The 21,545-nt window shown below is 85.4% G+C and overlaps 1 protein-coding gene across 1 annotated transcript in view; it reads left to right on the top strand.

The window, feature by feature from the left end:
• The window catches only part of ATP7B (ATPase copper transporting beta), a 79,710-nt gene that overhangs the window by 46,683 nt on the left and 11,482 nt on the right, over nt 1-21,545 (top strand). Inside the window, exons 18-21 of the mRNA XM_048499419.1 lie at nt 1,030-1,171; nt 2,438-2,641; nt 2,747-2,864; nt 2,981-3,087. Coding sequence (XP_048355376.1) covers nt 1,030-1,171; nt 2,438-2,641; nt 2,747-2,864; nt 2,981-3,087 — 571 coding nt within the window. The remainder of the gene's footprint in view (nt 1-1,029; nt 1,172-2,437; nt 2,642-2,746; nt 2,865-2,980; nt 3,088-21,545) is intronic.

The raw sequence follows: 21,545 nt of genomic DNA, 5'->3' as shown, positions 1-21,545 counted from the left end.
AGGGGAGGTGACTATAGGCTGCTTTGAGACTCCTTAAAGATGAAGCAGGGTATAAAAGCCAACTCTTCTTTGTCTTGTACAAGTGGCTAAAGCTGGGGGGTAGGGCCACAGAGTTTCTTACCTGCCACTTTCAAGCCTACCACGTCTATGGGCTGCTGATTCACTCCCGGCCCTCAGTCAATAGGAGCAGCATCATATGCCTGTCAAAGGCATATTCCCAACAACTGTCTTTTTTTTTCTTCTGAAGACAAGAATTGGGCTCTAGTATTGTGTGTTAGTGTAAAGGTTGGTAGGTTAGACAACATGTTTTAGATATATTCTTGTTCTCTTGGAAGGCTGATGAATACAGTATAGGACAGTGGTGGCAAACCTTTTAGGGACCGAGGGCCAGGGGCAGAGCAAGGGGAAACTGCATCCGGGGCATGCGTGCACCCTGCGCCGCTGCCACGCCCTGTCTGCCCCCTCCAGATTAGATACATGAGCTGTAATCTGGAGGAACCAGGTTTGATTCCCAGCTCTGCCGCCTGAGCTGTGGAGGCTTATCTGGGGAATTCAGATTAGCCTGTGCACTCCCACACACGCCAGCTGGGTGACCTTGGGCTAGTCACAGCTTTTCGGAGCTCTCTCAGCCCCACCCACCTCACAGGGTGTTTGTTGTGAGGGGGGAAGGGCAAGGAGATTGTAAGCCCCTTTGAGTCTCCTGCAGGAGAGAAAGGGGGAATATAAATCCAAACTCTTCTTCTTCCATGCCCTGGAACGCCCCTGGAATGCCCTGAAACACCCCCAACACCCCCCCGGAATGCCCTCGCCATGCCCCTGCAGGGTCATGCACCTAGTGCATTGCGCACCCCTCGCCCCCTCGGCGCTATGCCCCTGCAGAGTGCCCAAACTGGGGCAACGGCGTGCTTGCCCACAAAAAGGGCTCTGAGTGCCACCTCTGGCACGCGTGTCGTAGGTCTGCCCTCACTGGTATAGGACAGCGTTTGGTTTCTAGCTGCTGAATGAAGAGGAGTTGTCTCCTTCTGCAGGGATGCTTTGTGGCATGGTTGCGATCGCGGACTCCGTCAAGCAGGAGGCAGCCCTGGCCATGCACACCTTGCAAAATATGGGCGTGGACGTGGTGCTTGTGACGGGGGACAACCGGAAAACTGCCACGGCTATTGCCACTCAGGTACCAACTCTCTAATTTAGGCTGATCGTGAGAGGGAGGGCAGGAAGGGATGAACCAACGCTTGGCTCCTGTGGCCCTTTCTTATATGCCCAGGGTAGAGCTGAGGTCAGGAAGGAATTTCCCTCAGGGCAGATTGACCTCGGGATCCTGGAGTATTTTTGCCTCCCTCTGGGCATAGAGCTGGGGGAGCGCAAGGGGCGGGGATCAGCTGTGAATTCCCTGCAGCCAGTGTGGTGTAGTGGTTAAGAGCAGGTGGATTCTAATGTGGAGAACCGGGTTTGATCCCCCACTCCTCCACCTGAGTGGCAGAGGCTTATCTGGCGAACCAGATGTGTTTCCACACTCCTACATTCCTGCTGGGTGACCTTGGGCTAGTCACAGTTCTTCAGAACTCTCTCAGCCCCACCTACCTCACAAGGTGTCTGTTGTGGGGAGAGGAGGGGAAAGGAGCTTGTAAGCCACCTTGAGTCTCCTTACAAGAGAGAAAGGTGGGGTATAAATCCAAACTGCTCTTCATCGTACAAGGGGTTGGACTGGATGACTCTTGGGAGTGCCTTCCAGCTCTATGTTTCTATGTTTTACTCTTTGAGTTACTAAAGAGATATGTATACGCACACATCCTTCAGTGGTCCATTGAACTGGAATGCCGACTGTCATTTAGATCAGGTGTCTCTTGCAGCTCCTAGAATGCCCAAGGAAGGACTGTGCAAGATTGTGCTCTCACAAGATTCAAAGATCTCGAAAGATCTCAATCGACTGACCTGTTCTGTCTCTGAGCAAAGAAAATTGGAACCAGTTCGGCCCTTAGTTGGGAGTAGGGAAGCAAATTTCAGTTACTAACAGAGAAAATACGAGTTTGTGAGGGAGAGAGATTGGTGCTAATGGTGAGGAGAGAGAAATAATCCTGATTCTGGTCAGATGATGCTAAGAGCAGTGGTGGGATCCAACCAGTTCTCACCACTTCTCTAGAAGTGGTTACTAATTTTTTCTGAGTGCCGAGAAGGGGTTACTAAAGCAACCTCCCTGCCCAATAGGGACTGGAGGTGCGTGTGTGCGGCGGCCCCACTGTTTGAATCCCACCACCATCGGAACCTGTTATTAAAATGTTTGGATCCCACCACTGGCTAAGAGGCCTTCTGAATCATTTGTACGCAACTGTTCCTGTGGTCTGCGACGGAACCGCGTTGCAAATAAGTAGGATGGGTGAATTCCCAATTAGGTGGGGCCGAAGTGTTGCAGTAAAGCACGATATCTTTCCGTCTCTAGGTTGGGATCCGGAAAGTCTTTGCTGAGGTTCTCCCGTCGCACAAAGTGGCCAAAGTCCAGGAGCTCCAAGCAGCTGGAAAGAAAGTCGCCATGGTCGGAGATGGAGTCAATGACTCCCCAGCTTTGGCAAGAGCGGATGTTGGCATCGCTATTGGGACTGGCACAGATGTTGCCATTGAAGCAGCAGACGTTGTTCTTATTCGTGTGAGTGCATACTATTCAAAATAGGGCGTTTCCCCAAACACACACACCTGGGCTATTTCAGGAGAGCTTGGATCTTTCCTCTGCTTTTTTTTCTCCCACTCACAGAATTGTTTGATGGATGTGGTTGCAAGTATCCATCTTTCCAAGAAGACAGTGAAAAGAATACGATTAAATCTAATTCTAGCCTTAATATACAACCTCCTTGGGATACCCATAGCAGCAGGTAAGCTGTGACGGTCATTCAGTTAGCTGCTGGGCTGACTTGGTTGTGGGCCGTTTCCAAAGATAACATGTTTGAATGAAGGCTTCGGGTTGACCACTTGCCTTGCGTGTCTCCAGGAGTGTTTATGCCTATTGGAATTGTGTTACAACCATGGATGGGGTCAGCAGCCATGGCAGCGTCTTCAATATCAGTGTTGCTCTCTTCTCTGCAGCTGAAATGGTACGTTCTAAGGGGATTCATTAGAAAGTCATTACTGAGTGAAGGGTATCTTCTCATTTTAAGTATAAGTAAGAGCAGGGGTGGAGCACTCAGGGGAACGTGGGGCATATGTCCCCAGGCGCACGCCGGGGGTCACGTGGGGGGGGCAGAAAATTTCCTCCCTACATCCCTCCTGTCGGCCCTGTCCCACAAGGCCGTCAGTTGCCCCGGGGCCTGGCGGAGGCAGCAGCTGGGCACCCCTTGACCCTGCCCCGCCAGGACCAATGGAGGCCGCACCTGGGCGTCCCTTGGCCCTGCCCTGCCAGGCTTCCTGGGACCACTGCCGGCTCAGGTAAGTGGGGCTGGGGGGTGCCCGGAGCAGGTGTTGCCCCAGGGGCCATTTTCCCCCACTACGCCTCTGAGTAAGAGGATTTGTGCCTGATTTGACCTAAAGACTTTAAGCACCAAACCATTGGAGGTAGGAATACTACAATTATTTTTCAGCTGATTTTTCTGCTGACTTGGATCCTGCAGTAGGTCTCTGACAAAGGGCACATCTATCAGCAGGACAAGACATCTCCACTACTCCTTTCCCAGCATTGCCTAAAATGCTGCTCCCGGAGGATGGGGAGTCCCCACCCGCCAAACAATATGAGGGGCAAATTGGAGATCTGCAGTGGGAGGGAGAAAATGGCAAATATCTCTCTCCGCTTCCATTTGCAGAAACTTACTGCAAGATCCCAGCTAGTGACACTATTGGTGAGAGCACCGTCCTCAGATCCCGCTTACAATTTCTGGAAGCAGGATTTGTTCCTGGAAGTGTATAATTTTTCTGCCTACCTCCCCTTGCCCCTCTGCAGCCAAAATACTGCTCTGAAGGGAGGAACCACCAGAAATAGCTGAATGAGGGAATGCCACTGATGGAATTGCTGAAAAACTGACTCCCCTCTAAATTGGTCTTCAGAATGAGGAATATAAATTGCATCGCCTGCTTTGCCAGTTATGTTCTTAGAGCATAGGTGTCAAACTCAGGCCCTCCAGGTGTTCATAGACTACGATTCCCATCAGCCCATGCCAGCAGGGCCAATTGACCATGCTAGCAGGGGCTGCTGGGAATTGTAGGCCATGAACATTTGGAGGGCCTGAGTTTGACACCTATGGCTTAGAGCAGTGGTGGCGAACCTTTGGCCCCCCACCCCCCCCCCCCCCCCCCCCTCCCCCCCCCCCCACCCCCCGCCCCCCCCCCACCGCCCCCCTCCCCCACACCCCCCGCCCCCCACCCCCCCCCCGCCCCCCCCCCCCCCCCCCCCCCCCCCCCAACCCCACCGCCCCGCCCACCCCCCCCCCCCCCCCCCCACCCCCCCCCCCCCCCACCCCCCCCCCCCCCCACCCCCCCCCCCCCCCACCCCCCCCCCCCCCCACCCCCCCCCCCCCCCACCCCCCCCCCCCCCCACCCCCCCCCCCCCCCACCCCCCCCCCCCCCCACCCCCCCCCCCCCCCACCCCCCCCCCCCCCCACCCCCCCCCCCCCCCACCCCCCCCCCCCCCCACCCCCCCCCCCCCCCACCCCCCCCCCCCCCCACCCCCCCCCCCCCCCACCCCCCCCCCCCCCCACCCCCCCCCCCCCCCACCCCCCCCCCCCCCCACCCCCCCCCCCCCCCACCCCCCCCCCCCCCCACCCCCCCCCCCCCCCACCCCCCCCCCCCCCCACCCCCCCCCCCCCCCACCCCCCCCCCCCCCCACCCCCCCCCCCCCCCACCCCCCCCCCCCCCCACCCCCCCCCCCCCCCACCCCCCCCCCCCCCCACCCCCCCCCCCCCCCACCCCCCCCCCCCCCCACCCCCCCCCCCCCCCACCCCCCCCCCCCCCCACCCCCCCCCCCCCCCACCCCCCCCCCCCCCCACCCCCCCCCCCCCCCACCCCCCCCCCCCCCCACCCCCCCCCCCCCCCACCCCCCCCCCCCCCCACCCCCCCCCCCCCCCACCCCCCCCCCCCCCCACCCCCCCCCCCCCCCACCCCCCCCCCCCCCCACCCCCCCCCCCCCCCACCCCCCCCCCCCCCCACCCCCCCCCCCCCCCACCCCCCCCCCCCCCCACCCCCCCCCCCCCCCACCCCCCCCCCCCCCCACCCCCCCCCCCCCCCACCCCCCCCCCCCCCCACCCCCCCCCCCCCCCACCCCCCCCCCCCCCCACCCCCCCCCCCCCCCACCCCCCCCCCCCCCCACCCCCCCCCCCCCCCACCCCCCCCCCCCCCCACCCCCCCCCCCCCCCACCCCCCCCCCCCCCCACCCCCCCCCCCCCCCACCCCCCCCCCCCCCCACCCCCCCCCCCCCCCACCCCCCCCCCCCCCCACCCCCCCCCCCCCCCACCCCCCCCCCCCCCCACCCCCCCCCCCCCCCACCCCCCCCCCCCCCCACCCCCCCCCCCCCCCACCCCCCCCCCCCCCCACCCCCCCCCCCCCCCACCCCCCCCCCCCCCCACCCCCCCCCCCCCCCACCCCCCCCCCCCCCCACCCCCCCCCCCCCCCACCCCCCCCCCCCCCCACCCCCCCCCCCCCCCACCCCCCCCCCCCCCCACCCCCCCCCCCCCCCACCCCCCCCCCCCCCCACCCCCCCCCCCCCCCACCCCCCCCCCCCCCCACCCCCCCCCCCCCCCACCCCCCCCCCCCCCCACCCCCCCCCCCCCCCACCCCCCCCCCCCCCCACCCCCCCCCCCCCCCACCCCCCCCCCCCCCCACCCCCCCCCCCCCCCACCCCCCCCCCCCCCCACCCCCCCCCCCCCCCACCCCCCCCCCCCCCCACCCCCCCCCCCCCCCACCCCCCCCCCCCCCCACCCCCCCCCCCCCCCACCCCCCCCCCCCCCCACCCCCCCCCCCCCCCACCCCCCCCCCCCCCCACCCCCCCCCCCCCCCACCCCCCCCCCCCCCCACCCCCCCCCCCCCCCACCCCCCCCCCCCCCCACCCCCCCCCCCCCCCACCCCCCCCCCCCCCCACCCCCCCCCCCCCCCACCCCCCCCCCCCCCCACCCCCCCCCCCCCCCACCCCCCCCCCCCCCCACCCCCCCCCCCCCCCACCCCCCCCCCCCCCCACCCCCCCCCCCCCCCACCCCCCCCCCCCCCCACCCCCCCCCCCCCCCACCCCCCCCCCCCCCCACCCCCCCCCCCCCCCACCCCCCCCCCCCCCCACCCCCCCCCCCCCCCACCCCCCCCCCCCCCCACCCCCCCCCCCCCCCACCCCCCCCCCCCCCCACCCCCCCCCCCCCCCACCCCCCCCCCCCCCCACCCCCCCCCCCCCCCACCCCCCCCCCCCCCCACCCCCCCCCCCCCCCACCCCCCCCCCCCCCCACCCCCCCCCCCCCCCACCCCCCCCCCCCCCCACCCCCCCCCCCCCCCACCCCCCCCCCCCCCCACCCCCCCCCCCCCCCACCCCCCCCCCCCCCCACCCCCCCCCCCCCCCACCCCCCCCCCCCCCCACCCCCCCCCCCCCCCACCCCCCCCCCCCCCCACCCCCCCCCCCCCCCACCCCCCCCCCCCCCCACCCCCCCCCCCCCCCACCCCCCCCCCCCCCCACCCCCCCCCCCCCCCACCCCCCCCCCCCCCCACCCCCCCCCCCCCCCACCCCCCCCCCCCCCCACCCCCCCCCCCCCCCACCCCCCCCCCCCCCCACCCCCCCCCCCCCCCACCCCCCCCCCCCCCCACCCCCCCCCCCCCCCACCCCCCCCCCCCCCCACCCCCCCCCCCCCCCACCCCCCCCCCCCCCCACCCCCCCCCCCCCCCACCCCCCCCCCCCCCCACCCCCCCCCCCCCCCACCCCCCCCCCCCCCCACCCCCCCCCCCCCCCACCCCCCCCCCCCCCCACCCCCCCCCCCCCCCACCCCCCCCCCCCCCCACCCCCCCCCCCCCCCACCCCCCCCCCCCCCCACCCCCCCCCCCCCCCACCCCCCCCCCCCCCCACCCCCCCCCCCCCCCACCCCCCCCCCCCCCCACCCCCCCCCCCCCCCACCCCCCCCCCCCCCCACCCCCCCCCCCCCCCACCCCCCCCCCCCCCCACCCCCCCCCCCCCCCACCCCCCCCCCCCCCCACCCCCCCCCCCCCCCACCCCCCCCCCCCCCCACCCCCCCCCCCCCCCACCCCCCCCCCCCCCCACCCCCCCCCCCCCCCACCCCCCCCCCCCCCCACCCCCCCCCCCCCCCACCCCCCCCCCCCCCCACCCCCCCCCCCCCCCACCCCCCCCCCCCCCCACCCCCCCCCCCCCCCACCCCCCCCCCCCCCCACCCCCCCCCCCCCCCACCCCCCCCCCCCCCCACCCCCCCCCCCCCCCACCCCCCCCCCCCCCCACCCCCCCCCCCCCCCACCCCCCCCCCCCCCCACCCCCCCCCCCCCCCACCCCCCCCCCCCCCCACCCCCCCCCCCCCCCACCCCCCCCCCCCCCCACCCCCCCCCCCCCCCACCCCCCCCCCCCCCCACCCCCCCCCCCCCCCACCCCCCCCCCCCCCCACCCCCCCCCCCCCCCACCCCCCCCCCCCCCCACCCCCCCCCCCCCCCACCCCCCCCCCCCCCCACCCCCCCCCCCCCCCACCCCCCCCCCCCCCCACCCCCCCCCCCCCCCACCCCCCCCCCCCCCCACCCCCCCCCCCCCCCACCCCCCCCCCCCCCCACCCCCCCCCCCCCCCACCCCCCCCCCCCCCCACCCCCCCCCCCCCCCACCCCCCCCCCCCCCCACCCCCCCCCCCCCCCACCCCCCCCCCCCCCCACCCCCCCCCCCCCCCACCCCCCCCCCCCCCCACCCCCCCCCCCCCCCACCCCCCCCCCCCCCCACCCCCCCCCCCCCCCACCCCCCCCCCCCCCCACCCCCCCCCCCCCCCACCCCCCCCCCCCCCCACCCCCCCCCCCCCCCACCCCCCCCCCCCCCCACCCCCCCCCCCCCCCACCCCCCCCCCCCCCCACCCCCCCCCCCCCCCACCCCCCCCCCCCCCCACCCCCCCCCCCCCCCACCCCCCCCCCCCCCCACCCCCCCCCCCCCCCACCCCCCCCCCCCCCCACCCCCCCCCCCCCCCACCCCCCCCCCCCCCCACCCCCCCCCCCCCCCACCCCCCCCCCCCCCCACCCCCCCCCCCCCCCACCCCCCCCCCCCCCCACCCCCCCCCCCCCCCACCCCCCCCCCCCCCCACCCCCCCCCCCCCCCACCCCCCCCCCCCCCCACCCCCCCCCCCCCCCACCCCCCCCCCCCCCCACCCCCCCCCCCCCCCACCCCCCCCCCCCCCCACCCCCCCCCCCCCCCACCCCCCCCCCCCCCCACCCCCCCCCCCCCCCACCCCCCCCCCCCCCCACCCCCCCCCCCCCCCACCCCCCCCCCCCCCCACCCCCCCCCCCCCCCACCCCCCCCCCCCCCCACCCCCCCCCCCCCCCACCCCCCCCCCCCCCCACCCCCCCCCCCCCCCACCCCCCCCCCCCCCCACCCCCCCCCCCCCCCACCCCCCCCCCCCCCCACCCCCCCCCCCCCCCACCCCCCCCCCCCCCCACCCCCCCCCCCCCCCACCCCCCCCCCCCCCCACCCCCCCCCCCCCCCACCCCCCCCCCCCCCCACCCCCCCCCCCCCCCACCCCCCCCCCCCCCCACCCCCCCCCCCCCCCACCCCCCCCCCCCCCCACCCCCCCCCCCCCCCACCCCCCCCCCCCCCCACCCCCCCCCCCCCCCACCCCCCCCCCCCCCCACCCCCCCCCCCCCCCACCCCCCCCCCCCCCCACCCCCCCCCCCCCCCACCCCCCCCCCCCCCCACCCCCCCCCCCCCCCACCCCCCCCCCCCCCCACCCCCCCCCCCCCCCACCCCCCCCCCCCCCCACCCCCCCCCCCCCCCACCCCCCCCCCCCCCCACCCCCCCCCCCCCCCACCCCCCCCCCCCCCCACCCCCCCCCCCCCCCACCCCCCCCCCCCCCCACCCCCCCCCCCCCCCACCCCCCCCCCCCCCCACCCCCCCCCCCCCCCACCCCCCCCCCCCCCCACCCCCCCCCCCCCCCACCCCCCCCCCCCCCCACCCCCCCCCCCCCCCACCCCCCCCCCCCCCCACCCCCCCCCCCCCCCACCCCCCCCCCCCCCCACCCCCCCCCCCCCCCACCCCCCCCCCCCCCCACCCCCCCCCCCCCCCACCCCCCCCCCCCCCCACCCCCCCCCCCCCCCACCCCCCCCCCCCCCCACCCCCCCCCCCCCCCACCCCCCCCCCCCCCCACCCCCCCCCCCCCCCACCCCCCCCCCCCCCCACCCCCCCCCCCCCCCACCCCCCCCCCCCCCCACCCCCCCCCCCCCCCACCCCCCCCCCCCCCCACCCCCCCCCCCCCCCACCCCCCCCCCCCCCCACCCCCCCCCCCCCCCACCCCCCCCCCCCCCCACCCCCCCCCCCCCCCACCCCCCCCCCCCCCCACCCCCCCCCCCCCCCACCCCCCCCCCCCCCCACCCCCCCCCCCCCCCACCCCCCCCCCCCCCCACCCCCCCCCCCCCCCACCCCCCCCCCCCCCCACCCCCCCCCCCCCCCACCCCCCCCCCCCCCCACCCCCCCCCCCCCCCACCCCCCCCCCCCCCCACCCCCCCCCCCCCCCACCCCCCCCCCCCCCCACCCCCCCCCCCCCCCACCCCCCCCCCCCCCCACCCCCCCCCCCCCCCACCCCCCCCCCCCCCCACCCCCCCCCCCCCCCACCCCCCCCCCCCCCCACCCCCCCCCCCCCCCACCCCCCCCCCCCCCCACCCCCCCCCCCCCCCACCCCCCCCCCCCCCCACCCCCCCCCCCCCCCACCCCCCCCCCCCCCCACCCCCCCCCCCCCCCACCCCCCCCCCCCCCCACCCCCCCCCCCCCCCACCCCCCCCCCCCCCCACCCCCCCCCCCCCCCACCCCCCCCCCCCCCCACCCCCCCCCCCCCCCACCCCCCCCCCCCCCCACCCCCCCCCCCCCCCACCCCCCCCCCCCCCCACCCCCCCCCCCCCCCACCCCCCCCCCCCCCCACCCCCCCCCCCCCCCACCCCCCCCCCCCCCCACCCCCCCCCCCCCCCACCCCCCCCCCCCCCCACCCCCCCCCCCCCCCACCCCCCCCCCCCCCCACCCCCCCCCCCCCCCACCCCCCCCCCCCCCCACCCCCCCCCCCCCCCACCCCCCCCCCCCCCCACCCCCCCCCCCCCCCACCCCCCCCCCCCCCCACCCCCCCCCCCCCCCACCCCCCCCCCCCCCCACCCCCCCCCCCCCCCACCCCCCCCCCCCCCCACCCCCCCCCCCCCCCACCCCCCCCCCCCCCCACCCCCCCCCCCCCCCACCCCCCCCCCCCCCCACCCCCCCCCCCCCCCACCCCCCCCCCCCCCCACCCCCCCCCCCCCCCACCCCCCCCCCCCCCCACCCCCCCCCCCCCCCACCCCCCCCCCCCCCCACCCCCCCCCCCCCCCACCCCCCCCCCCCCCCACCCCCCCCCCCCCCCACCCCCCCCCCCCCCCACCCCCCCCCCCCCCCACCCCCCCCCCCCCCCACCCCCCCCCCCCCCCACCCCCCCCCCCCCCCACCCCCCCCCCCCCCCACCCCCCCCCCCCCCCACCCCCCCCCCCCCCCACCCCCCCCCCCCCCCACCCCCCCCCCCCCCCACCCCCCCCCCCCCCCACCCCCCCCCCCCCCCACCCCCCCCCCCCCCCACCCCCCCCCCCCCCCACCCCCCCCCCCCCCCACCCCCCCCCCCCCCCACCCCCCCCCCCCCCCACCCCCCCCCCCCCCCACCCCCCCCCCCCCCCACCCCCCCCCCCCCCCACCCCCCCCCCCCCCCACCCCCCCCCCCCCCCACCCCCCCCCCCCCCCACCCCCCCCCCCCCCCACCCCCCCCCCCCCCCACCCCCCCCCCCCCCCACCCCCCCCCCCCCCCACCCCCCCCCCCCCCCACCCCCCCCCCCCCCCACCCCCCCCCCCCCCCACCCCCCCCCCCCCCCACCCCCCCCCCCCCCCACCCCCCCCCCCCCCCACCCCCCCCCCCCCCCACCCCCCCCCCCCCCCACCCCCCCCCCCCCCCACCCCCCCCCCCCCCCACCCCCCCCCCCCCCCACCCCCCCCCCCCCCCACCCCCCCCCCCCCCCACCCCCCCCCCCCCCCACCCCCCCCCCCCCCCACCCCCCCCCCCCCCCACCCCCCCCCCCCCCCACCCCCCCCCCCCCCCACCCCCCCCCCCCCCCACCCCCCCCCCCCCCCACCCCCCCCCCCCCCCACCCCCCCCCCCCCCCACCCCCCCCCCCCCCCACCCCCCCCCCCCCCCACCCCCCCCCCCCCCCACCCCCCCCCCCCCCCACCCCCCCCCCCCCCCACCCCCCCCCCCCCCCACCCCCCCCCCCCCCCACCCCCCCCCCCCCCCACCCCCCCCCCCCCCCACCCCCCCCCCCCCCCACCCCCCCCCCCCCCCACCCCCCCCCCCCCCCACCCCCCCCCCCCCCCACCCCCCCCCCCCCCCACCCCCCCCCCCCCCCACCCCCCCCCCCCCCCACCCCCCCCCCCCCCCACCCCCCCCCCCCCCCACCCCCCCCCCCCCCCACCCCCCCCCCCCCCCACCCCCCCCCCCCCCCACCCCCCCCCCCCCCCACCCCCCCCCCCCCCCACCCCCCCCCCCCCCCACCCCCCCCCCCCCCCACCCCCCCCCCCCCCCACCCCCCCCCCCCCCCACCCCCCCCCCCCCCCACCCCCCCCCCCCCCCACCCCCCCCCCCCCCCACCCCCCCCCCCCCCCACCCCCCCCCCCCCCCACCCCCCCCCCCCCCCACCCCCCCCCCCCCCCACCCCCCCCCCCCCCCACCCCCCCCCCCCCCCACCCCCCCCCCCCCCCACCCCCCCCCCCCCCCACCCCCCCCCCCCCCCACCCCCCCCCCCCCCCACCCCCCCCCCCCCCCACCCCCCCCCCCCCCCACCCCCCCCCCCCCCCACCCCCCCCCCCCCCCACCCCCCCCCCCCCCCACCCCCCCCCCCCCCCACCCCCCCCCCCCCCCACCCCCCCCCCCCCCCACCCCCCCCCCCCCCCACCCCCCCCCCCCCCCACCCCCCCCCCCCCCCACCCCCCCCCCCCCCCACCCCCCCCCCCCCCCACCCCCCCCCCCCCCCACCCCCCCCCCCCCCCACCCCCCCCCCCCCCCACCCCCCCCCCCCCCCACCCCCCCCCCCCCCCACCCCCCCCCCCCCCCACCCCCCCCCCCCCCCACCCCCCCCCCCCCCCACCCCCCCCCCCCCCCACCCCCCCCCCCCCCCACCCCCCCCCCCCCCCACCCCCCCCCCCCCCCACCCCCCCCCCCCCCCACCCCCCCCCCCCCCCACCCCCCCCCCCCCCCACCCCCCCCCCCCCCCACCCCCCCCCCCCCCCACCCCCCCCCCCCCCCACCCCCCCCCCCCCCCACCCCCCCCCCCCCCCACCCCCCCCCCCCCCCACCCCCCCCCCCCCCCACCCCCCCCCCCCCCCACCCCCCCCCCCCCCCACCCCCCCCCCCCCCCACCCCCCCCCCCCCCCACCCCCCCCCCCCCCCACCCCCCCCCCCCCCCACCCCCCCCCCCCCCCACCCCCCCCCCCCCCCACCCCCCCCCCCCCCCACCCCCCCCCCCCCCCACCCCCCCCCCCCCCCACCCCCCCCCCCCCCCACCCCCCCCCCCCCCCACCCCCCCCCCCCCCCACCCCCCCCCCCCCCCACCCCCCCCCCCCCCCACCCCCCCCCCCCCCCACCCCCCCCCCCCCCCACCCCCCCCCCCCCCCACCCCCCCCCCCCCCCACCCCCCCCCCCCCCCACCCCCCCCCCCCCCCACCCCCCCCCCCCCCCACCCCCCCCCCCCCCCACCCCCCCCCCCCCCCACCCCCCCCCCCCCCCACCCCCCCCCCCCCCCACCCCCCCCCCCCCCCACCCCCCCCCCCCCCCACCCCCCCCCCCCCCCACCCCCCCCCCCCCCCACCCCCCCCCCCCCCCACCCCCCCCCCCCCCCACCCCCCCCCCCCCCCACCCCCCCCCCCCCCCACCCCCCCCCCCCCCCACCCCCCCCCCCCCCCACCCCCCCCCCCCCCCACCCCCCCCCCCCCCCACCCCCCCCCCCCCCCACCCCCCCCCCCCCCCACCCCCCCCCCCCCCCACCCCCCCCCCCCCCCACCCCCCCCCCCCCCCACCCCCCCCCCCCCCCACCCCCCCCCCCCCCCACCCCCCCCCCCCCCCACCCCCCCCCCCCCCCACCCCCCCCCCCCCCCACCCCCCCCCCCCCCCACCCCCCCCCCCCCCCACCCCCCCCCCCCCCCACCCCCCCCCCCCCCCACCCCCCCCCCCCCCCACCCCCCCCCCCCCCCACCCCCCCCCCCCCCCACCCCCCCCCCCCCCCACCCCCCCCCCCCCCCACCCCCCCCCCCCCCCACCCCCCCCCCCCCCCACCCCCCCCCCCCCCCACCCCCCCCCCCCCCCACCCCCCCCCCCCCCCACCCCCCCCCCCCCCCACCCCCCCCCCCCCCCACCCCCCCCCCCCCCCACCCCCCCCCCCCCCCACCCCCCCCCCCCCCCACCCCCCCCCCCCCCCACCCCCCCCCCCCCCCACCCCCCCCCCCCCCCACCCCCCCCCCCCCCCACCCCCCCCCCCCCCCACCCCCCCCCCCCCCCACCCCCCCCCCCCCCCACCCCCCCCCCCCCCCACCCCCCCCCCCCCCCACCCCCCCCCCCCCCCACCCCCCCCCCCCCCCACCCCCCCCCCCCCCCACCCCCCCCCCCCCCCACCCCCCCCCCCCCCCACCCCCCCCCCCCCCCACCCCCCCCCCCCCCCACCCCCCCCCCCCCCCACCCCCCCCCCCCCCCACCCCCCCCCCCCCCCACCCCCCCCCCCCCCCACCCCCCCCCCCCCCCACCCCCCCCCCCCCCCACCCCCCCCCCCCCCCACCCCCCCCCCCCCCCACCCCCCCCCCCCCCCACCCCCCCCCCCCCCCACCCCCCCCCCCCCCCACCCCCCCCCCCCCCCACCCCCCCCCCCCCCCACCCCCCCCCCCCCCCACCCCCCCCCCCCCCCACCCCCCCCCCCCCCCACCCCCCCCCCCCCCCACCCCCCCCCCCCCCCACCCCCCCCCCCCCCCACCCCCCCCCCCCCCCACCCCCCCCCCCCCCCACCCCCCCCCCCCCCCACCCCCCCCCCCCCCCACCCCCCCCCCCCCCCACCCCCCCCCCCCCCCACCCCCCCCCCCCCCCACCCCCCCCCCCCCCCACCCCCCCCCCCCCCCACCCCCCCCCCCCCCCACCCCCCCCCCCCCCCACCCCCCCCCCCCCCCACCCCCCCCCCCCCCCACCCCCCCCCCCCCCCACCCCCCCCCCCCCCCACCCCCCCCCCCCCCCACCCCCCCCCCCCCCCACCCCCCCCCCCCCCCACCCCCCCCCCCCCCCACCCCCCCCCCCCCCCACCCCCCCCCCCCCCCACCCCCCCCCCCCCCCACCCCCCCCCCCCCCCACCCCCCCCCCCCCCCACCCCCCCCCCCCCCCACCCCCCCCCCCCCCCACCCCCCCCCCCCCCCACCCCCCCCCCCCCCCACCCCCCCCCCCCCCCACCCCCCCCCCCCCCCACCCCCCCCCCCCCCCACCCCCCCCCCCCCCCACCCCCCCCCCCCCCCACCCCCCCCCCCCCCCACCCCCCCCCCCCCCCACCCCCCCCCCCCCCCACCCCCCCCCCCCCCCACCCCCCCCCCCCCCCACCCCCCCCCCCCCCCACCCCCCCCCCCCCCCACCCCCCCCCCCCCCCACCCCCCCCCCCCCCCACCCCCCCCCCCCCCCACCCCCCCCCCCCCCCACCCCCCCCCCCCCCCACCCCCCCCCCCCCCCACCCCCCCCCCCCCCCACCCCCCCCCCCCCCCACCCCCCCCCCCCCCCACCCCCCCCCCCCCCCACCCCCCCCCCCCCCCACCCCCCCCCCCCCCCACCCCCCCCCCCCCCCACCCCCCCCCCCCCCCACCCCCCCCCCCCCCCACCCCCCCCCCCCCCCACCCCCCCCCCCCCCCACCCCCCCCCCCCCCCACCCCCCCCCCCCCCCACCCCCCCCCCCCCCCACCCCCCCCCCCCCCCACCCCCCCCCCCCCCCACCCCCCCCCCCCCCCACCCCCCCCCCCCCCCACCCCCCCCCCCCCCCACCCCCCCCCCCCCCCACCCCCCCCCCCCCCCACCCCCCCCCCCCCCCACCCCCCCCCCCCCCCACCCCCCCCCCCCCCCACCCCCCCCCCCCCCCACCCCCCCCCCCCCCCACCCCCCCCCCCCCCCACCCCCCCCCCCCCCCACCCCCCCCCCCCCCCACCCCCCCCCCCCCCCACCCCCCCCCCCCCCCACCCCCCCCCCCCCCCACCCCCCCCCCCCCCCACCCCCCCCCCCCCCCACCCCCCCCCCCCCCCACCCCCCCCCCCCCCCACCCCCCCCCCCCCCCACCCCCCCCCCCCCCCACCCCCCCCCCCCCCCACCCCCCCCCCCCCCCACCCCCCCCCCCCCCCACCCCCCCCCCCCCCCACCCCCCCCCCCCCCCACCCCCCCCCCCCCCCACCCCCCCCCCCCCCCACCCCCCCCCCCCCCCACCCCCCCCCCCCCCCACCCCCCCCCCCCCCCACCCCCCCCCCCCCCCACCCCCCCCCCCCCCCACCCCCCCCCCCCCCCACCCCCCCCCCCCCCCACCCCCCCCCCCCCCCACCCCCCCCCCCCCCCACCCCCCCCCCCCCCCACCCCCCCCCCCCCCCACCCCCCCCCCCCCCCACCCCCCCCCCCCCCCACCCCCCCCCCCCCCCACCCCCCCCCCCCCCCACCCCCCCCCCCCCCCACCCCCCCCCCCCCCCACCCCCCCCCCCCCCCACCCCCCCCCCCCCCCACCCCCCCCCCCCCCCACCCCCCCCCCCCCCCACCCCCCCCCCCCCCCACCCCCCCCCCCCCCCACCCCCCCCCCCCCCCACCCCCCCCCCCCCCCACCCCCCCCCCCCCCCACCCCCCCCCCCCCCCACCCCCCCCCCCCCCCACCCCCCCCCCCCCCCACCCCCCCCCCCCCCCACCCCCCCCCCCCCCCACCCCCCCCCCCCCCCACCCCCCCCCCCCCCCACCCCCCCCCCCCCCCACCCCCCCCCCCCCCCACCCCCCCCCCCCCCCACCCCCCCCCCCCCCCACCCCCCCCCCCCCCCACCCCCCCCCCCCCCCACCCCCCCCCCCCCCCACCCCCCCCCCCCCCCACCCCCCCCCCCCCCCACCCCCCCCCCCCCCCACCCCCCCCCCCCCCCACCCCCCCCCCCCCCCACCCCCCCCCCCCCCCACCCCCCCCCCCCCCCACCCCCCCCCCCCCCCACCCCCCCCCCCCCCCACCCCCCCCCCCCCCCACCCCCCCCCCCCCCCACCCCCCCCCCCCCCCACCCCCCCCCCCCCCCACCCCCCCCCCCCCCCACCCCCCCCCCCCCCCACCCCCCCCCCCCCCCACCCCCCCCCCCCCCCACCCCCCCCCCCCCCCACCCCCCCCCCCCCCCACCCCCCCCCCCCCCCACCCCCCCCCCCCCCCACCCCCCCCCCCCCCCACCCCCCCCCCCCCCCACCCCCCCCCCCCCCCACCCCCCCCCCCCCCCACCCCCCCCCCCCCCCACCCCCCCCCCCCCCCACCCCCCCCCCCCCCCACCCCCCCCCCCCCCCACCCCCCCCCCCCCCCACCCCCCCCCCCCCCCACCCCCCCCCCCCCCCACCCCCCCCCCCCCCCACCCCCCCCCCCCCCCACCCCCCCCCCCCCCCACCCCCCCCCCCCCCCACCCCCCCCCCCCCCCACCCCCCCCCCCCCCCACCCCCCCCCCCCCCCACCCCCCCCCCCCCCCACCCCCCCCCCCCCCCACCCCCCCCCCCCCCCACCCCCCCCCCCCCCCACCCCCCCCCCCCCCCACCCCCCCCCCCCCCCACCCCCCCCCCCCCCCACCCCCCCCCCCCCCCACCCCCCCCCCCCCCCACCCCCCCCCCCCCCCACCCCCCCCCCCCCCCACCCCCCCCCCCCCCCACCCCCCCCCCCCCCCACCCCCCCCCCCCCCCACCCCCCCCCCCCCCCACCCCCCCCCCCCCCCACCCCCCCCCCCCCCCACCCCCCCCCCCCCCCACCCCCCCCCCCCCCCACCCCCCCCCCCCCCCACCCCCCCCCCCCCCCACCCCCCCCCCCCCCCACCCCCCCCCCCCCCCACCCCCCCCCCCCCCCACCCCCCCCCCCCCCCACCCCCCCCCCCCCCCACCCCCCCCCCCCCCCACCCCCCCCCCCCCCCACCCCCCCCCCCCCCCACCCCCCCCCCCCCCCACCCCCCCCCCCCCCCACCCCCCCCCCCCCCCACCCCCCCCCCCCCCCACCCCCCCCCCCCCCCACCCCCCCCCCCCCCCACCCCCCCCCCCCCCCACCCCCCCCCCCCCCCACCCCCCCCCCCCCCCACCCCCCCCCCCCCCCACCCCCCCCCCCCCCCACCCCCCCCCCCCCCCACCCCCCCCCCCCCCCACCCCCCCCCCCCCCCACCCCCCCCCCCCCCCACCCCCCCCCCCCCCCACCCCCCCCCCCCCCCACCCCCCCCCCCCCCCACCCCCCCCCCCCCCCACCCCCCCCCCCCCCCACCCCCCCCCCCCCCCACCCCCCCCCCCCCCCACCCCCCCCCCCCCCCACCCCCCCCCCCCCCCACCCCCCCCCCCCCCCACCCCCCCCCCCCCCCACCCCCCCCCCCCCCCACCCCCCCCCCCCCCCACCCCCCCCCCCCCCCACCCCCCCCCCCCCCCACCCCCCCCCCCCCCCACCCCCCCCCCCCCCCACCCCCCCCCCCCCCCACCCCCCCCCCCCCCCACCCCCCCCCCCCCCCACCCCCCCCCCCCCCCACCCCCCCCCCCCCCCACCCCCCCCCCCCCCCACCCCCCCCCCCCCCCACCCCCCCCCCCCCCCACCCCCCCCCCCCCCCACCCCCCCCCCCCCCCACCCCCCCCCCCCCCCACCCCCCCCCCCCCCCACCCCCCCCCCCCCCCACCCCCCCCCCCCCCCACCCCCCCCCCCCCCCACCCCCCCCCCCCCCCACCCCCCCCCCCCCCCACCCCCCCCCCCCCCCACCCCCCCCCCCCCCCACCCCCCCCCCCCCCCACCCCCCCCCCCCCCCACCCCCCCCCCCCCCCACCCCCCCCCCCCCCCACCCCCCCCCCCCCCCACCCCCCCCCCCCCCCACCCCCCCCCCCCCCCACCCCCCCCCCCCCCCACCCCCCCCCCCCCCCACCCCCCCCCCCCCCCACCCCCCCCCCCCCCCACCCCCCCCCCCCCCCACCCCCCCCCCCCCCCACCCCCCCCCCCCCCCACCCCCCCCCCCCCCCACCCCCCCCCCCCCCCACCCCCCCCCCCCCCCACCCCCCCCCCCCCCCACCCCCCCCCCCCCCCACCCCCCCCCCCCCCCACCCCCCCCCCCCCCCACCCCCCCCCCCCCCCACCCCCCCCCCCCCCCACCCCCCCCCCCCCCCACCCCCCCCCCCCCCCACCCCCCCCCCCCCCCACCCCCCCCCCCCCCCACCCCCCCCCCCCCCCACCCCCCCCCCCCCCCACCCCCCCCCCCCCCCACCCCCCCCCCCCCCCACCCCCCCCCCCCCCCACCCCCCCCCCCCCCCACCCCCCCCCCCCCCCACCCCCCCCCCCCCCCACCCCCCCCCCCCCCCACCCCCCCCCCCCCCCACCCCCCCCCCCCCCCACCCCCCCCCCCCCCCACCCCCCCCCCCCCCCACCCCCCCCCCCCCCCACCCCCCCCCCCCCCCACCCCCCCCCCCCCCCACCCCCCCCCCCCCCCACCCCCCCCCCCCCCCACCCCCCCCCCCCCCCACCCCCCCCCCCCCCCACCCCCCCCCCCCCCCACCCCCCCCCCCCCCCACCCCCCCCCCCCCCCACCCCCCCCCCCCCCCACCCCCCCCCCCCCCCACCCCCCCCCCCCCCCACCCCCCCCCCCCCCCACCCCCCCCCCCCCCCACCCCCCCCCCCCCCCACCCCCCCCCCCCCCCACCCCCCCCCCCCCCCACCCCCCCCCCCCCCCACCCCCCCCCCCCCCCACCCCCCCCCCCCCCCACCCCCCCCCCCCCCCACCCCCCCCCCCCCCCACCCCCCCCCCCCCCCACCCCCCCCCCCCCCCACCCCCCCCCCCCCCCACCCCCCCCCCCCCCCACCCCCCCCCCCCCCCACCCCCCCCCCCCCCCACCCCCCCCCCCCCCCACCCCCCCCCCCCCCCACCCCCCCCCCCCCCCACCCCCCCCCCCCCCCACCCCCCCCCCCCCCCACCCCCCCCCCCCCCCACCCCCCCCCCCCCCCACCCCCCCCCCCCCCCACCCCCCCCCCCCCCCACCCCCCCCCCCCCCCACCCCCCCCCCCCCCCACCCCCCCCCCCCCCCACCCCCCCCCCCCCCCACCCCCCCCCCCCCCCACCCCCCCCCCCCCCCACCCCCCCCCCCCCCCACCCCCCCCCCCCCCCACCCCCCCCCCCCCCCACCCCCCCCCCCCCCCACCCCCCCCCCCCCCCACCCCCCCCCCCCCCCACCCCCCCCCCCCCCCACCCCCCCCCCCCCCCACCCCCCCCCCCCCCCACCCCCCCCCCCCCCCACCCCCCCCCCCCCCCACCCCCCCCCCCCCCCACCCCCCCCCCCCCCCACCCCCCCCCCCCCCCACCCCCCCCCCCCCCCACCCCCCCCCCCCCCCACCCCCCCCCCCCCCCACCCCCCCCCCCCCCCACCCCCCCCCCCCCCCACCCCCCCCCCCCCCCACCCCCCCCCCCCCCCACCCCCCCCCCCCCCCACCCCCCCCCCCCCCCACCCCCCCCCCCCCCCACCCCCCCCCCCCCCCACCCCCCCCCCCCCCCACCCCCCCCCCCCCCCACCCCCCCCCCCCCCCACCCCCCCCCCCCCCCACCCCCCCCCCCCCCCACCCCCCCCCCCCCCCACCCCCCCCCCCCCCCACCCCCCCCCCCCCCCACCCCCCCCCCCCCCCACCCCCCCCCCCCCCCACCCCCCCCCCCCCCCACCCCCCCCCCCCCCCACCCCCCCCCCCCCCCACCCCCCCCCCCCCCCACCCCCCCCCCCCCCCACCCCCCCCCCCCCCCACCCCCCCCCCCCCCCACCCCCCCCCCCCCCCACCCCCCCCCCCCCCCACCCCCCCCCCCCCCCACCCCCCCCCCCCCCCACCCCCCCCCCCCCCCACCCCCCCCCCCCCCCACCCCCCCCCCCCCCCACCCCCCCCCCCCCCCACCCCCCCCCCCCCCCACCCCCCCCCCCCCCCACCCCCCCCCCCCCCCACCCCCCCCCCCCCCCACCCCCCCCCCCCCCCACCCCCCCCCCCCCCCACCCCCCCCCCCCCCCACCCCCCCCCCCCCCCACCCCCCCCCCCCCCCACCCCCCCCCCCCCCCACCCCCCCCCCCCCCCACCCCCCCCCCCCCCCACCCCCCCCCCCCCCCACCCCCCCCCCCCCCCACCCCCCCCCCCCCCCACCCCCCCCCCCCCCCACCCCCCCCCCCCCCCACCCCCCCCCCCCCCCACCCCCCCCCCCCCCCACCCCCCCCCCCCCCCACCCCCCCCCCCCCCCACCCCCCCCCCCCCCCACCCCCCCCCCCCCCCACCCCCCCCCCCCCCCACCCCCCCCCCCCCCCACCCCCCCCCCCCCCCACCCCCCCCCCCCCCCACCCCCCCCCCCCCCCACCCCCCCCCCCCCCCACCCCCCCCCCCCCCCACCCCCCCCCCCCCCCACCCCCCCCCCCCCCCACCCCCCCCCCCCCCCACCCCCCCCCCCCCCCACCCCCCCCCCCCCCCACCCCCCCCCCCCCCCACCCCCCCCCCCCCCCACCCCCCCCCCCCCCCACCCCCCCCCCCCCCCACCCCCCCCCCCCCCCACCCCCCCCCCCCCCCACCCCCCCCCCCCCCCACCCCCCCCCCCCCCCACCCCCCCCCCCCCCCACCCCCCCCCCCCCCCACCCCCCCCCCCCCCCACCCCCCCCCCCCCCCACCCCCCCCCCCCCCCACCCCCCCCCCCCCCCACCCCCCCCCCCCCCCACCCCCCCCCCCCCCCACCCCCCCCCCCCCCCACCCCCCCCCCCCCCCACCCCCCCCCCCCCCCACCCCCCCCCCCCCCCACCCCCCCCCCCCCCCACCCCCCCCCCCCCCCACCCCCCCCCCCCCCCACCCCCCCCCCCCCCCACCCCCCCCCCCCCCCACCCCCCCCCCCCCCCACCCCCCCCCCCCCCCACCCCCCCCCCCCCCCACCCCCCCCCCCCCCCACCCCCCCCCCCCCCCACCCCCCCCCCCCCCCACCCCCCCCCCCCCCCACCCCCCCCCCCCCCCACCCCCCCCCCCCCCCACCCCCCCCCCCCCCCACCCCCCCCCCCCCCCACCCCCCCCCCCCCCCACCCCCCCCCCCCCCCACCCCCCCCCCCCCCCACCCCCCCCCCCCCCCACCCCCCCCCCCCCCCACCCCCCCCCCCCCCCACCCCCCCCCCCCCCCACCCCCC

The sequence above is a fragment of the Sphaerodactylus townsendi genome, linkage group LG01 (genome assembly GCF_021028975.2).
Source record: "Sphaerodactylus townsendi isolate TG3544 linkage group LG01, MPM_Stown_v2.3, whole genome shotgun sequence".
Lineage (NCBI taxonomy): Eukaryota > Metazoa > Chordata > Lepidosauria > Squamata > Sphaerodactylidae > Sphaerodactylus > Sphaerodactylus townsendi.
Note: the sequence above shows the minus strand (reverse complement) of the source record. Positions and strands in the feature narration are given on the sequence as shown.